The 16,628-nt window shown below is 50.3% G+C and overlaps 1 protein-coding gene across 3 annotated transcripts in view; it reads left to right on the plus strand.

The window, feature by feature from the left end:
* The window catches only part of tnikb (TRAF2 and NCK interacting kinase b), a 51,927-nt gene that overhangs the window by 14,196 nt on the left and 21,103 nt on the right, over positions 1 to 16,628 (plus strand). For all 3 annotated transcript variants that reach the window (XM_080854769.1, XM_080854770.1, XM_080854771.1), the window contains exons 3-12: positions 9,580 to 9,636; positions 9,993 to 10,118; positions 11,363 to 11,473; positions 11,620 to 11,710; positions 12,641 to 12,771; positions 12,989 to 13,043; positions 13,327 to 13,405; positions 14,548 to 14,723; positions 15,204 to 15,267; positions 15,704 to 15,902. In XM_080854769.1, the coding sequence (XP_080710895.1) occupies positions 9,580 to 9,636; positions 9,993 to 10,118; positions 11,363 to 11,473; positions 11,620 to 11,710; positions 12,641 to 12,771; positions 12,989 to 13,043; positions 13,327 to 13,405; positions 14,548 to 14,723; positions 15,204 to 15,267; positions 15,704 to 15,902 (1,089 nt within the window). The remainder of the gene's footprint in view (positions 1 to 9,579; positions 9,637 to 9,992; positions 10,119 to 11,362; positions 11,474 to 11,619; positions 11,711 to 12,640; positions 12,772 to 12,988; positions 13,044 to 13,326; positions 13,406 to 14,547; positions 14,724 to 15,203; positions 15,268 to 15,703; positions 15,903 to 16,628) is intronic.

Below are 16,628 nucleotides of genomic sequence, written 5' to 3' on the forward strand. Positions count from 1 at the left end.
CGGGTTATTCTGGCATTCCTATCTTTGTTGAAGGCCATCCACTTCAATGGGGCGTGGTCAGTGACCAATGTAAACTCTCGACCCAGTAAATGATATCGTAGTTTTCCTATTGCCCATTTAACTGCTAGGCACTCCTTTTCTATGGTTGCGTAATTTCTCTCATGGGGAAGTAGTTTGCGGCTAACAAAGGTTATGGGGTATTCACTTCCATCATGTACTTGGGACAGGACTGCCCCAAGGCCTACCTCTGATGCGTCCGTCTGAAGTACAAACCTCTTGCCAAAGTCGGGGGTGTGTAGCACGGTTTCGCTGCAGAGGGCTTTCTTCAAGGTGTTGAAGGCGCGCTGTGTCTGTTCCGTCCACTTCACCCGGTTGGACGCACTTCTGCCTGTCAGCTCATGTAAGGGGGCTGCTAAAGAGGCAAAGTTAGGAATGAATTGCCTATAATACCCCACTAACCCTAGAAAGGTTCTCACCTGCCGTTTGGTCTGGGGTTGGGGCCAGGTTGTAATGGCATCCACCTTCTTTACTTGGGGTTTCACGTTTCCTCGTCCGACAGTGTACCCAAGGTAATTTGCCTCCTCCAAGGCGAGGGAGCACTTTGCAGGATTGGCTGTCAGTCCCGCCTCTCGTAATGCCTGGAGAACAGCTTCTAGGTGCTGCAGATGGTTCTCCCATGACGTGCTATGGATAACGATGTCGTCCAGGTAGGCTGCAGCATAGTCCTGGTGTGGACGGAGCACCTTATCCATAAGCCTCTGGAACGTTGCTGGGGCTCCATGCAGACCAAATGGGAGCACTCGATAGTGGAAGGCGCCATCTGGCGTTGAGAAGGCCGTCTTCTCCCTTGCCTGTGGGGTGAGTGGCACTTGCCAATATCCTTTGGTTAAATCAAGCGTGGAGATGAACCGGGCAGGTCCTAACCTCTCGACAAGCTCATCTACCCGGGGCATAGGGTAGGTGTCAAACAGAGAAATCTCATTTAACTTTCTATAGTCATTGCAGAACCTGATGCTGCCATCCGGCTTCCCAACAAGGACTATAGGACTGGACCAGGCACTGTGTGACTCCTCCACCACCCCAAGGTCAAGCATTTTCCTCACCTCGTTTCTGATGGCCTCACGTCTGGCCTCTGGGATTCGGTATGGTCGTAGTCTTACGGTCTTTCCCGGCTCGGTTCTGATGTCATGGGCGATGGCTGTTGTTCGTCCTGGGACCTCAGAGAAGACATCTCTGTTTCTATCGAGAAGTTCTCGGAGATCTTGGCCTTGCCTGGATGACAGCTGGTCACCCATTTTCACGGGCGGAAGGACCTGGGGAGGCAGGTAAGCTACCAGGACATCAGAGGGGACAGGGAGAGGCTCATGCCATGGCTTCAGCAAATTCACATGGTAAAGTTGTTGGGCTTTCCTACGGCCTGTCTGCCGTACACGGTAATTCACGGGCCCCACCCTTTCAAGTATTTCATAAGGCCCTTGCCACTTGGCTAAAAACTTGCAATCGTTCGTTGGAATTAAAACCATCACCTTGTCTCCCGGTTTGAACTCTCTCACCTGGGCTCCCCGGTTGTATACCTGTGCCTGTTGCGCTTGGGCCTGCTGCATGTGCTCCCGAACTAGGGGCCAGACTTGGGTCATTCGGTGGTGCATTTGTTCCACATGCTCCACGATGGTGCGCTGGGTGGACGGCTGCTTCTCCCAGGCTTCCTTGGCCACATCCAGCAAGCCCCGGGGTCTCCGACCGTACAGAAGCTCGAAGGGAGAAAATCCAGTGGAACCCTGGGGAACTTCACGAATAGAAAACAGCACATAAGGCAGCAGTTGGTCCCAATTCTTACCATCAACATCGATCACCTTGCGCAGCATGTGTTTTAAGGTTTTGTTGAACCTCTCTACAAGTCCATCTGTCTGAGGGTGATAGACAGAGGTTCTGATTTGTCTCACCTTTAGACTCTGGCACAGACATTTCATCACTTTGGACATAAAGCAGGACCCTTGGTCAGTCAGGATTCCATCTGGCAGGCCCACTCTACTGAAAAGCAGAAACATCTCCCTGGCGACCGCCTTCCCAGTAGCAGATCGTAAAGGAATTGCCTCTGGGTACCGGGTTGCATAATCAAGTATAACCAAAATATAGCGGTGGCCACGGCTAGACTTTGGTAAGGGTCCAACTATGTCCATGCCGATCCTGCTAAAGGGCGTTTCAATAATGGGAAGGGGTATCAGAGGATTTCGGTAAACTACCTTTGGGGAGTTGATTTGACACTCGGCACAATGTCGGCAGTACTCCTCCACGGCCCTCTTGACTCCCGGCCAGTAGAAACGGCTGAGAACACGTTCATACGTCTTCTCCCTTCCTAAATGTGCCCCTAATAAGTGGGAGTGGGCTAGGTACAACACTTTTGAGGCATACTCTTTGGGGACAAGCAACTGTTCAAGGATCTCAGAGTTCTTTTTAGTTACCCGATACAACAGCTTATCCTTGATCATAAAATGTGGGAAAGACACTTGACTCACCCCATCCTGTTTTTGACCCTCCATCACTTGGACATCTCTCCAGGCTTGGGTCAGGTTGGGATCCCGCAGCTGGGCCGAGCCGAATTGTCCTGGCCTGAAACCTTCCTCCATTTCAAATTCCGGAAATTGAGAAAACACCTCGTCTGAGTGTATGTCTTCCAGGGGCTCCACCTCAGCTGTCTGTTCAGAGGCTGTTGCTGTGGTCTGGGTGTGGGCAGCCTCGCCCACGTTGTCATCACTGGTTTCTGCAGGGCTGCCTTCAGTGGATACTGCAGCCAGAGCGGGCCGAGTTGCGGAAGACTTTTCCCTCTTAACAGGTCGTTTTCTGGTTCGCCGTTTTGAGTCCCTTGCCTCCGTTGGCCAGTAGCGGGAGAACAGGGGGCTGTCCCGGCCGAAAAGCACAGGAACCGGCAGTTGTTCGACAACCCCAACCTGCAGAGTGAATCGTCCTCGAGGAGTGATCACTTGGATTTTGGAGGTTGGGTACTTCCGGGAATCCCCATGGATGCAGGACACAGACATTTCTTCACCCCAGGGTGCACTGGCGAATTGCGGTCGAACGAGAGAGACCATACTTCCGGAGTCTAAGAGTGCCTCTGTGTCTCTCCCAGCAATCTTCACCGGAAACTTTGGGGCTGGCGCTCCCTCATGGGCCCAACAGGTAGTGAGGTGGTGGCAGTAGAGGCCCTTGTTATCGGTAGACCCGGCTGTCGGCATCGGCTCATCCCGATCTGGACACTCTCTGGCTAGGTGTCCCTCTCTGCCACAAGAAAAACATCGTGGGATTGGAGGAGGCCACTGGGTTCGTCTTACAGCCGGTCTGGTCCAGCTGGAGGGCGTTCGGGCTGGTGGGGAACTGACAACTTGGCCTACCATCTCTCTCTCTGCCTTGGCTTTAGAAGTGTTTGGCCTGTTATTTTCTGACCGCATCAGACTAGCCATCACCCGGTGATTTTCTAATAAGGCTACTAATTGGTCAACATCGGGAGGCCCCTGCTGGGCGACATACCTCTTGGCGTCGTTTGGCAAACCCCGTATGCACCGGTCAATCACCACTCTGTCAACTATGGGCGGCCCTTCTGCTTCTTCCAGCCAGCTCCTGGTGTGACGGACTAGTCCCATCACCTGTGCCCGGACGGGGAGGGCGGGGTCGTAGCTCCAGTCATGCACTCGCTGTGCCTTGGCAGGGAGGCTAAGTCCATATTGAGCTAGGATGGCAGTCTTTACCTTATCGTAACTTACGGCATCTGCAGCTGAAAGATCTCGACAGGCTTTCTGAGCTTCGCCTGTCAAGAAAGGCATGAGGATGTTCGCCCATTCTGCTCTTGGCCATCTCTCTCTTGTTGCCGCCCTTTCAAACAGCGTAATATAGGTCTCAACGTCATCGTCGGGCGTCAGCTTAGTCAGCACCTCTTTTGGCTTTCTCTCTTGTGGTCTTCCTGTTACTCTGCACAGCTCTCCTACAGCCGTCTGCAGATGGGCCTGTGAGGTCAGAATGGCTTTCAAGATCTCTTCCATGATCGTCCTTCTCCTCCGATACGGCGTGCTCTTTTCCAACTCGGTATACCCACTGATAGCGAAGACTCAGAGTGCCCGCATTCTCCACCATATGTGGGAGCCTGGCCTTGCAAGGGCAAACAGTGGGTATACAAAACTGGAAAAGAGCAGTCAGACACAGGTGTTGCGGTGAACAGAACTAAGGAGTTTATTTTACAAACTGAAGAGGGGAAAGGGAGGGGGCGCAAAAAGGTAACTCAAAGATCTCCACCGGGCTGGCCGTTGGCGTCAGGGGCTCCGTCGGGCTCTTCCTGAGGCAAGGGAGAAATAGACACGATTAGTCCTCTTGATTCAACTGAAAGGCAGGCCACAGGCCTCTTACCCTGAGACTGTCTTGGAAGGCGTCTGGTTCTCACTCCTCAGTAGCTCAAGACAGTCTCCCGTCCAGCTCCTCTGCTTGAGGTTAAAAAGGCTCCTGATTGCCTAATTGATTCAGTGCACCTGTGAGGGACAACCAGAGACACCTGGGGGGGGAGGAGTTCCTTATGAGAATCCTCTGGAGTAGTACCGCCCATCCAACACCATGCCTCTTAATTGCCTTCGTTTGGCTGTACTCAGCCATGTGGGGCACTGCTCACCGGCTGGGCCATCACAGCACACTCAACTCATTCGCACACACATGGACTGACACACATATATATACACACACATGCACACTTACACATGCACACACATAGATACACACATGCACATGCACACACACACACACACACACACACACACACACACACGCGCACACACACACACACACACACAAACACACACACATACACTCATACTTACACGCCACCCATTCACACCCTGCCATCTTTCTTTCTCTTCTCTCCCAGATGGCCAGGTCGCTATAGCAGAAGAGCTAGATCCCTATGCACTGTATTCACATAAAGTTGCGTCAATTCTGGTGCCTTTTCTCCCATCATTAGAGGACAGTCAGTCTCATGAACACTGGATGGTTTGGAATGGGCAGGTCTGCCTCGTGAGGGACTGCCATGTCTCAGGCCTCCACTGGAAGAGTGCTCTATGCAGCCTGTGTGTTGTTTTTAAAGCCAGGCCCTAATGGGTCATTCGGTGAGTGGCCAGGGGTTTGGATATGTGTGCTGGGCGATTCCCAGGTGGGCCCTACTCATTCTGGCATGGCATCTTGGGGAGGCTGGGAGCTCCATTAAAAGACAGTGCCCTAGTGTGCGCACGGAGAGATGAATTCTGGGTCAGAGTGTGCAGCATCGCGGCCACATGTCTCCAGGCTCACATGTAGTGCCATTTAAGAGAGCAGGATGAACTGGGGAAAGATTGACAGAGAAAGACTGGAAAATAAGACCGATGGATAAGCAAAAGTAGACAGACAGACAGACAGACAGACAGACACACACACACACACACACAGATAGACAGACAGACAGACAGACAGACAGACAGACAGACAGACAGACAGACCTGTAACAGACTGACAACCAAAACAGATAAAGGCTTGTATGAATGAACCTGACAGAGAGAGGCAAAAAAAGGAAAAAAAGCTAACAGGCAGGGCAGCCTTTTCAGACAGTTGCAGCAGCAGCTTGATAGCTTTTCAAACGCTGCTAAAGATTTCCTGCCGCTAGCCTGGCTTGGCAAGATAAATGCCGTTTGTCAATGGTGTCCGACCATGCTTCCCATTAATCATCTAGTGGATTCTGAGCCAGGGTTTGCCCACCGCTTGTTTTACTCCACCCTTGTGTCTCCTCCATCTCCTTCATCACCAGCGCTCCCTGCTGCCACCGCTGCCCCTCGCTGGGTTGGAGGGGGTTGACACCCAGCCTCACAGCTCACTCCATTTTAAACTCTGAGTTAACTTCTGCTGTCAGTAGCGCAGCTTCTTGAGCTCCTTACACACAAAAGGTCACGCATGGTTGTACACTTCTACATATGCATGCTTACATGTGTGCTTGCATGTGTGCATGCGTGTGTGCATGCATGCATTCTTAAGCTCTTTTCAACACAGTGCATCTGTGAATGTATTTGTGCAGCAGTGTGGATGTAGATTTTCACACTGTAAGTCACCCCTTGCCCTGGCTTGTTTCTGCACGTGTTTTATCTCTGGGCAGTGTGTGTGTGTGTGTGTGTGTGTGCGGGGGGGGGGTTATCGACGACAGTGCCGTGTGGGTCGTGGCAGGTCGCATGCCTCACCAGCCCCAGCAGTCTGTCTGGCCAGTAGTGTGAAATTCATGAACCCTCCTCCTCCTCCTCCAACTTCTCTTCCTCCTCCGCTTCCTCCTCTATCCGCCTGTCCGCCCGCCCGCCTCGCAAACCTGCCAACCTTGTTGCTAGGCTACAGAGGGGAAGTAGTGTGTATATGTGGCTGTGTGCGTGGGCATGTGTGTGTGTGTTGCCTTTGCACCCTGACTTAACTCCCATGCAGACGGTGGTAGATGAATTGTGACTTCCTATTTTTCAGTAATATTCCACAGTCTTGTGATCATGGTTCTGAAAGCATAAACAAACTCACAGACACATGCACACACATACACACACATATGCCCGTGACTCCGTGACCACTGCCAGACAGCCTGCTTGTGTTGGAGTGTATGTGCTAAAGAGGGGCGAAGAAAGGGTGGCACACTCTCTCTCTCCCACACAGGCACTATGATGAAACAGCACAGCAATGGCCGCCGCACACAACATGCTGAACAGCAGCATTACCTTTACCAACTGCGGTACAGAAAAAGCACGGCAGACAATACCCACTCACACACACACACAATGAGACCAATGGAGACAAATTCACATATTGAAATAGCCGGCCACATATGCATGCAGACAAGTACACACTAATAGATAAACAGTCAGTATACAGGGACAAGACACACACGAAAATATGCACACATAAACAAATCTGCAAAAGGGCTTTCACATATTTAAGGTTCATCTCAGTTATTTAGTTTGAGAGGAATAATCCCTCCCTAATTTCAGCGTTTTATGACCATGAGTAATTATTATGATTATGTAATGACATGTAGTTGGGGCCAGCAGGAGGCTAGGTGAGGTGATGAGAGGAGAGATCAGTCTGTTCACATCCGCAGTCCATCATGTGTCCATCTGTACCAGGCTGCATGGTGAGGTGTCTGTGTCTGCTGGGGAGGGGGGGGGGGGGCTTGGTTTCATTTGTTGCCTGAGCTGAACACTTCACCTACTGCATAACCCCCCCCCCCACACACACACACACACACACACACACACACACACACACACACACACGCTCATCTGTGTGACCACTTCCGTACTAGACAGCTGCTGGTTTGACTAAAAATGGTCTTGTATTCTAGTCCAGGTGATGTGTGTAAATGTTAACATCGTCTGCCAGCGTGGAAGTGTGAGGGGATCCATTTCCTCTGAGTGAGTTTGGAGAGAAGTGTTTGGGGTCAGTGTTATGGAGCCGGCCTGACAGATTTGTTTGACGAGCTTTGGGATGATGTGCTTTTTATAGCAGCACCGGCACACTGGGAGAATATGCAAAGCAGCGAGTTATGCAAGAATCCTCCGACAAACGCATTCAGTCTGCAAATAATTTAATGAGATCTTTTTTGAAAGGTGTCTAGCAACCCGAATGCGTGTATCTGCACCTTCATGTCTCTTCTCGCCTTTATATACGCATACACACACACACACACACACACACATTTTTACACACACTTCACAGGTTCTTACACACACACATTTTCACACACACTTCACAGCTTCTTGCTCTCCTAGTGTCCTAGTGAAGTTTTAGACCCAGATTTAATGAATAAGACTAGATGGCTGTAATAACGGTTCTATAGAAGGTTTCTTTAGGGCATATTAGGACATTCAATTATACGTGCATAGTGACACACACACACTAACACACACACACACACACATACACATATATGCTCACTGAGGAAAAAACGCAGACCAAGTGTGCTTTATTTGCATTTGCGGTTGTTGGTCACTATTCCTACTGTATTACAGTAAACCTGCCTCTGTGTGACGTGTGGATCTGTGCCAATAGAAAAAGTCACCCTGTTTGATGTTAACGTGCCCGAGTGTTTCCAGAGCTGACCTGTAATGAGTGGAGATCATGTGTGCAGTATGGTGTGGCGTGGACCACAGATGAGGACGTGCTGGGTGAAGGGGGCCCGCTTGTCCTGTCCCCCGTGTGTGTGTGTGTGTTCGTGTGTGTGTGTGTTCGTGTGTGTGCGTGTGTGCGTGTGCGTGTGCGTGTGCGTGTGCGTGTGCGTGTGTGTGAAGGTGGCCCGTGTGTCCTGGCCCAAGGCCGCGGGGTCGGGGTCATGTTGGGGGCATATTGGCTGCCGCTCCAGCACCTCCCCCTGCTTTGGAGGCGTGATGCTGGGCCGGCGCCACGCTCCGGCTGCCCTGACCTCCACGCTCTGGCCTGAGCTCATTAATACTTTCCGTCGATGGAAAAGCAGTTAATGAGGACGGGCGGGAGAGGGGGGGCCGGAGCGGGAGAGGAGAGGGGGGAGGTCTGTCGCTGGGGCTGCGGTGTTTCAGGCTCCCTTTAGCTTCTCCTATCTCTCCCTTCCATTCACACTTCCTTCCTCCCCCCCTCTCTCTTTCTCTCTAGCTCTGTCCTACTCTCTCACTACTTCTCTCTCTCTCATTCTCGCTCGCCCTCTCTTTCTGTCTCATTCACTCGGCTAGTGGGCAGCTCCCTGCCTCTCTCTCTCTCTCTCTCTCTCTCCCTGTTGGGGATGTAAGCGCTGGTGTTTGTGCATAATGCATTCAGAGTAGGAGCAGGGACAGGCTCTGGGAGCGATGCATGGACTCCACTGAGAGAGTCAGCAGAGTGGAGCATTCCTGTGTGGTGCGCATGTGCCATTACAGTGGAGGGTGGGCTTTATTTGTCCTGGATACCAGTCGCTCAGGTGATACACACACACACACACACACACACACACACACACACACACACACACACAAACACACACACACAATGTAGCAGTGTGCAGTTCAGTGTTTATGACTCTCAGAGACTGTTATTGAACGTATGGTGCTGGCACGGCGTGGTGTGGAGGAAACAGGGGGAAAATACCTTCAGCTATCAAGAACAATATGCTGCTTCTTTCATTTCCACATTCCAATGTGCTATCCCAGAATCCCACCGCCCAGTATAGTGGTGTTGCATAATAGCTTTTTTTTTGGCTGTCCGTCCAATCCAAATAGAACAGTCATCTGGTGTCACCAGGAAAAGAAAAAAAAATGCCGCTGTCACAATCCAAGACCACTCACACTGACTTTTGGGTCTGTTTCAGTCATTCTTGGAAGGGTGCAGTGCAGTTTCTTTTATTATTTTTTATTTATTTAGATATTACACAATGATGTGACTTCCAAAACGCTGGCATGGTCCTCCGTAGGATGTGTGTGTTCTTGTCACATACACAAATGCACACACACACATAGCACTCTCGCTTCTAAACCTGTCCCTCATGTCTTTTAATATCCGTGCGCCGGAAGGGCGATTGATTGACAGGTCTCGTTCTGTTTCCAGGGCTGCCATGTCAAGACGGGGCAGCTTGCTGCAATCAAGGTCATGGATGTCACTGGAGTAAGTCAGCAGCGCCTCTCTCTTCAGCTCTTCCTCTCTGTCCTTTTTTCTCTCTTTTTTTTTTCACCTTCACACACTCACTATTGCTATCATTCTTTCATTCCTCAATTTATCTCATTTCTGTTTTTTAACTTCAATCCCTTCATCACTTTTTTTTCTGTGGATGATTTTCTCTTCCAGTCTCGCTTTTATCACCTCTTGTCTTTTTTGTCCTTCCCCGTCTTTTTCACACATGCACCAGTTGACAGCTCCTCTCTTTCTCTCTTTTTTTACTCTCTCACACACCCTCCCACTTACATCTTTCCTTCTCTTTCTCTCTATTACTTTGTGAAACCCTCTTTTTTTCTCTCCAAAAGGATGAGGAAGAGGAAATCAAAGCGGAGATCAACATGCTGAAGAAGTACTCCCACCACCGCAACATTGCCACCTACTACGGTGCCTTCGTCAAGAAGAACCCGCCTGGAATGGACGACCAACTCTGGGTATCAGACCATCTCTCTAACATGCAGTCCCCACTCACACATACATACACTCTCTCTCTCTCTCTCTCTCTCTCTCTCTCTCTCCTTGTTTCTTTCTCACTCTCACTCTGTCTGTTTCCCTTTCTCTCTCTCTTTGCCACTTCCTCTGAACAGTGGTCACATTTTGACGTTCAGGTGTTATAAATATATGTAAGTGATTTGTGTTGGCCTTCACATTGTTGCACACCGCCAGCCAAGCCTGTGCTTGTTTGCAGGTTCTCAGCTGAGCGACCCACAGATTTCTGATGCTATACATCACTGTCTGCAGACTGTGGTCTGCCCACACACTCATACACAGACACACACACACACACACACACACACACACCTAAACACATACACGTACCCACACACACACACACACACACACACACACACACACATAGGCGGCCCTTGTGGACGGAATCCCCCAGAAGGGAAGAGAGATGTGCACACTCAGCAGTCGTGAGCGGCTGCGCTCTCTGTGGTCAGACAGACTGCAAGGCTCGTGAGTGCAGGCCTCAGTAGGCTATGGGGTATGCTCAGGGCAGGTGCTAACAGTTCCCTTTTCACTTCAAATGAAATTCATACCTCAGTATCACCACATTTAAAGGACTGAGGATGTTAGTCTGTGAAGCACTCTTAAGAGGCAGCAATCCTCAGTATCTTTCAACCTCCTGTTCTCCTAATTTTCAATAATCCGCTACATTAAGGCGTAAAGTGTTGTATTGTATATACCAGTGCACACTGTAATGTTCCCCTGATGTGACACAGTCACTGCAGCTCTGAGTCACTGTGCGGCTCTGTGTCTGTGCGCTCTAGCTAAACTAAGCTTAGTGGCTAATCCACCTTTGTTGTGATCGGGGTCGGGGTGTGTTGAGGGCTGCCTGCGTCTGTGGCGATGTAAACAGACCTCAAGCTCCTCGCAGGCAGGCGATGGCGTGCCCCTAGCCGGAGGCTTTAGGGTGCCAAATGAAAAACCTCCAGTAATCACCAGCGCAAATCTGCTTACACGCTCCACTGTTAGACTGATAGCCCTCTCTGCTGATTAATGCTTGTGTGTGTCTAATGTGTGCGTGTGTGCGTGTGTGTGTGTGTGTGTGTGTGATTTTATGTGTTCATTTTATTTTAAGTTTTTTGTCTGTGTCCATGTTAATGTCAGTGTTTGAAAATGATGATCTTCTCTCTCTCTCTCTCTCTCTCTGCGTGTGTGTGACCCTCTGCAGTTGGTGATGGAGTTCTGCGGTGCAGGCTCGGTGACTGACCTGATTAAGAACACGAAAGGGAACTCTCTTAAGGAGGAGTGGACGGCCTACATCTGCAGGGAGATCCTCAGGGTGGGTCACGCACTTACTCTGCTCTCGTTTTCTTTCCCCTTCTTCTTCTCTCTTTTCCTTTCTCCCTCATCCTCCCTTCATCTCGTTCATCTCTAACTGAGCCCTTCTTCTCCCCTCTGTTCAACATGTGTCCGTCTGCTCTCCAGGGTTTGACCCACCTGCACCAACACAAGGTCATCCATCGGGACATCAAGGGCCAGAACGTCCTGCTGACTGAAAACGCTGAGGTCAAGCTGGGTAAGGAGCATCCCCACAGGCCCCTCTCACACAGACACCTCCATGAGTGTGGAGTTATGACACAGACACCTCCATGTTTATGGAGCACACCCAGGTATCCTTGGGTTTTTGGCCTTTTGCGTGTGTGTGTGTTTGTGTGTGTGCGTGTGTGTTCGTGTGTGTGCGTGTGTGTGTGTCTGTGTGTGTGTGTGTGTGTGTGTGTGTGTGTGTGTGTGTGTGTGTGTGTGTGTGTGTGTGTGTGTGTGTCTGTGTGTAGGGCTGAAACGATAACTTGAATAATCGATGGAATACTCGATAGAATCCTCGATTCTAAAAATATTCGATAGTTGCAGCCCTTTGTGTGTGTGTCTGTAAAGGTGTTCATCTGTGTCTATTTGTTTGTCAGAGTGTGTGTATGTGTGCTCTTTAACTGGTACAGAAAGTGCTATGGGGCTCTTGGTTGGGTGGAGACTCTCTTGTTTTTGCCACTGCTGCCGTTGATGCCCGTGGGACATTGGCACTGCCAGAGTTAACCCCAGAGCTGTTTGATTCAGAGGTGCTTGGTGGCGGGGCTCACTTTGTTACCATGCCAACGTCGCCCACGGTGACAGGAAGGCAGCGGTGTTGAGGCAGATGGCTGCGTGTGCTCCACCAGAGACCTCTCCACTAGTTACTACACACTGACGCATTAGGGCCATGTCCCCCAGACTGATGAGCTGTGTGTGTGTGTGTTTGTCTGTGCACCTGTTTGTGTGATTGTAAACATGTATGTGTTCACCTGGTTGTGTGTGTGAGTGAGTGTTTCGATATACTAGTACATATTTTTCCTTGTATACATTTTTGCTCATGTGTTTTCTCTTTGTGTTTGTGTTTTGTGGTGAATGGTGTGTGTGTGTGTGTGTTGGGCTGGGGGGGGGGGGGCATGTGTGTGTGTCTGTGTATCCCCCGTAGTGGACTTTGGTGTGAGTGCGCAGCTGGACCGGACCGTGGGCCGGAGGAACACGTTCATTGGCACGCCGTACTGGATGGCCCCAGAGGTCATTGCCTGTGATGAGAACCCAGACGCCACCTATGACTTCAAGGTACTTCCACTGCCTCTGTCCCCCTCTTTCCCTCTCCGTCATCCGTTATATTTAGAAACTGATACTGCGGGACAGGCAGTGAGTCACGCTTGTGGTGTTTCTTTATCACTCTGAAGAAATTGCGCAATTCAGCTTCAAGTCTCACTTTGTCTTATTTTCCTTCTTTTTTTTTCCTCTCTCTCTCTCTCTCTCTCTCTCTCTTGTCATGCTGTAACAGAGTGATCTGTGGTCTTTGGGAATCACAGCCATGGAGATGGCAGAGGGAGCTCCACGTAAGCATCGCACAAGTCCACACATGTGAACACCACAGACCACAAGAGAGATTAAAACACAGCACAGACAATAGGGCTCTCTCATTCCACCCTAAGGAACACACTCCTTAGAACACATCTGAGGAGCTACCAACAGTAAGGCGTCAACGCCAAAACACAGACAGGGTTTCTTGATAACACAATCAGCGAATCTGCAGAAACATTCATTTTCTTCTTTTTCTACCCACTTCTCTCTCTCCCTCTCTCCCCATTCCTCTTCTCCTCCATCTCTCTTTCTCTCCAGCGCTGTGCGACATGCACCCAATGAGGGCCCTCTTCCTCATCCCCAGAAACCCGGCACCCCGGCTCAAGTCTAAGAAGTGGTGAGTAAACCCACACCCCACAGCCCCCACATCCCATACCGCACCCCACATCCCATACCGCACCCCACATCCTGCAGCTCCTTATCAAACACTAGTGAAGTGTTTCTGGAGGTGGCCATATCTCTGGCACGAGCAGGTGTGAACAGGCCTTACTGCCACTACCAGCTGATGACAACCCCCTGAGTCATCGGCAGAACAATGCAGTTGGGTGACAGACGGGATTACCACCCCCTCCCCCGATCGGGTTGGACTCATTTACTTCTGCAAGATAGCAGCCCACACTGTAATCCTCATCTGCGGGAAATTACACTAAGGAACCATGTCTTGTGGGGACATTTAAAAATGTATAAAATGTATGTATTCCTTTGGTGTTTTTGGTATTTTTGTCCCATTCTAAAAGCAGGATGCGGTAGAACAGGTGTCACTGCGGGGTGCTGGTGAGGTGCCAGTCTAGAGAGGGCATGTTCCCAGCTCGGCCAAAGAATGTCTGTTGCTACAGACGGCAACAATGGGACGTGAAGCATTCCTGACTGCCCTGCCATGACTGCCATGCCCATTCATAATCCCTGAGAGGGCTGGGAGAGGGGTGTGGATTGCCTCTAGCATCTCAGTCAGTCCTTCCAGGATCTTGCACGTGTTTCTTGTGACTGTTGCGTCCAAAATTAACTGAATTTGCTGTGGGAATGATCAAACGTTGCAGTGATTTTGAGTTGAATCAATTCAACTGCAAATAATGCATAAAGTCATGACTGGAGTGCAACAATACTGCAGTAATAAGAGAAATTTGCAACCTGCAAATTGCAATCACAGAATCCAGCAGGGACTGCTTAGTGAAGTGAAAACCAAATCAGGTTTGCACTGATCCTGGAACAGTATCTGAGTCTTAATCATCTTCCCAGACCAGCGGCCCTCCTACTGCGAGACAGTTTATTAATAGTTGCCATGGGCATCTGTCCTGAATCCCCCTTTTATATAATCAGAGATGCTGACCAAAAGACAACAACAACACATGATGGCTGATGACTGAGAGGCACAAAAATGTTCACCACCTCTTGGCATTTTCTGTTTCCTCATCTTGCCTCTCCCATGCTCTCAATCTCTCCCCTCTCCTCTCCTTTTCTGTCCTCCCTTCTCCTCCTCAGGTCGAAGAAGTTCCAGTCGTTTGTGGACAGCTGTCTGGTGAAGAACCACAACCAGAGGCCCAGCACGGAGCAGCTGCTCAAGCACCCCTACATCCGCGACCTGCCCAACGAGAGGCAGGTCCGCATCCAGCTGAAGGACCACATCGACCGCACCAAGAAGAAGAGGGGTGAGAGGGGTAAGTGAGCCAATGACACGGTAGATTCACACATGCTGGTGAAACGATCACTACAGCTTAGTCCCCTGGTATTGGGTGCATTAAGACACTTCAATTGGAGATTCCTGTTATGGAAATTAGAGGCAAAATGGGCAGGGAACTTGACTACTCCCTCATCCAATTTAGCTCTCCACCTCTGTGTACTCATTTGCCAGGAGAATGACTGTAATTGGGAAGAGATTGTGAGAGTGTGAAGTGAAACAGAGAGGAAGGAATGTGACTCACAAAATGGCTCCTCTGTTCTGGAAGAGATGAATGGAAAACGGAGAGAGGGTTCAATGTGTGTCCAATGACAGCTTTTAACGCAGTCACAAACGGCTCTCTCAGAGGGCTAATCATCACAGTCCACAATACCCTGAGAATAGCATGTGGAGGTGTGTGTGGTTGAGATCTGTGCTTTGGTGTGTGTGGTTGAAATCTGTGTTTTGGTGTGTGTGGCAGATGAGACGGAGTATGAGTACAGCGGCAGTGAGGACGAGGAGGAACGGGAGATGGGGGAGCCCAGGTATGTCACACACATCTGAATCCCCCACACTGATATTATTAGATAATGATTGCGTCTGAAAATTGTTTGTGTGATTTGTGTTTTAACACCACACCTCAGGGATCTTTTAATTTCTGTTCAATTCGTTTTCCAAAGTGTAATCAAGAATCTTGATTAAAAACAAGTAACTGTCACATTCGACAGGGCAACATCTGTGCTTGGAACACTTGAAACCCTTAATTAAACACTCGGAAACTTGCAAAATATTGTAAAAAGCATGAAACAATGAATGAATGACTGATTAAACATATATATTAATACTGTACTGTATTGCGCTGGCACATCCTACGCGACAACTGACACTATAGTGTTTTAAGATTCCCTTTTGGTCTGGAGTAGTTGTGTGCAGTGATGTATCACCTCCTGGTGATTGACACCTCCTCTGCCCCCCTCCCAGCTCCATCATCAACATCCCCGGCGAGTCCACACTGAGGCGGGACTTCCTGCGCCTGCAGCTTGCCAATAAGGAGCGTTCTGAGGCTCTGCGGCGGCAGCAGTTGGAGCAGCAGCAGAATGAGGAGCACAAGCGCCAGCTACTGGCCGAGCGGCAGAAGCGCATCGAGGAGCAGAAGGAGCAGCGGCGGAGACTGGAGGAGGTGAGCAGCCCGGGTGGAGGAGCAGGGATGAGGGGGGAGAGGAGAGGGAGCGAGGAGGTGGAGATGGACAGGAGGGAAGGAGGAGGAGAGGAGAGGGGGAGACAGAGAGGTGAGCAAATAGATGGCATGTCTGGAGACGGGGGCGTGGCCCTGCTCAGCTTTGCTCTGGGCCGCCTCTTCATCAGTGCTGTGTTCCAAAGGAGGAGAGAGGAAGAGAGGAAGAGATGGAGCGATGGAGGTGTAGAGATGGAGCGATGAAGAGATGGAGAGATGGTTATAGGGGTGTGATTGGGATAGTCAGACCTGATGCCCTACTTCCTTCAAACAGCATCTCACAATGCCAGCATGCTTGAGCCGCACAGGAGGCTATTTCCTACACTGTGTCCTCTCTTATCGGCTCCCCCTGCAGTGGTGGAGGACTTGCTGGTACCTTGTGAGAGCACTGGTCCAGCAGCTGCTAAATACTTAAACTGTAAACTATCTCAGCCAGAAGTGCCGTAGGATGAAGTGGAGTGGAGAGAAATATGGACGGGGATGCGGGTAGAGAGGAGGAATGGTCAGGGGAGAGTGGAAGGATGGAAACACAGATTAGAAGATGGACAACAAGATGAATGACAACAGGTCAGCTTGGCTGTAAGAAGAATGCACAGAGGGGCGCAAATGGAGGGGGGGTTAGAGGGGAAGAACGACAACCCTGCGGGTAGGAATTAAGCTTTTCCTCTGGGC

Source organism: Sprattus sprattus (genome assembly GCF_963457725.1).
Source record: "Sprattus sprattus genome assembly, chromosome: 17".
NCBI classification, from domain to species: domain Eukaryota; kingdom Metazoa; phylum Chordata; class Actinopteri; order Clupeiformes; family Clupeidae; genus Sprattus; species Sprattus sprattus.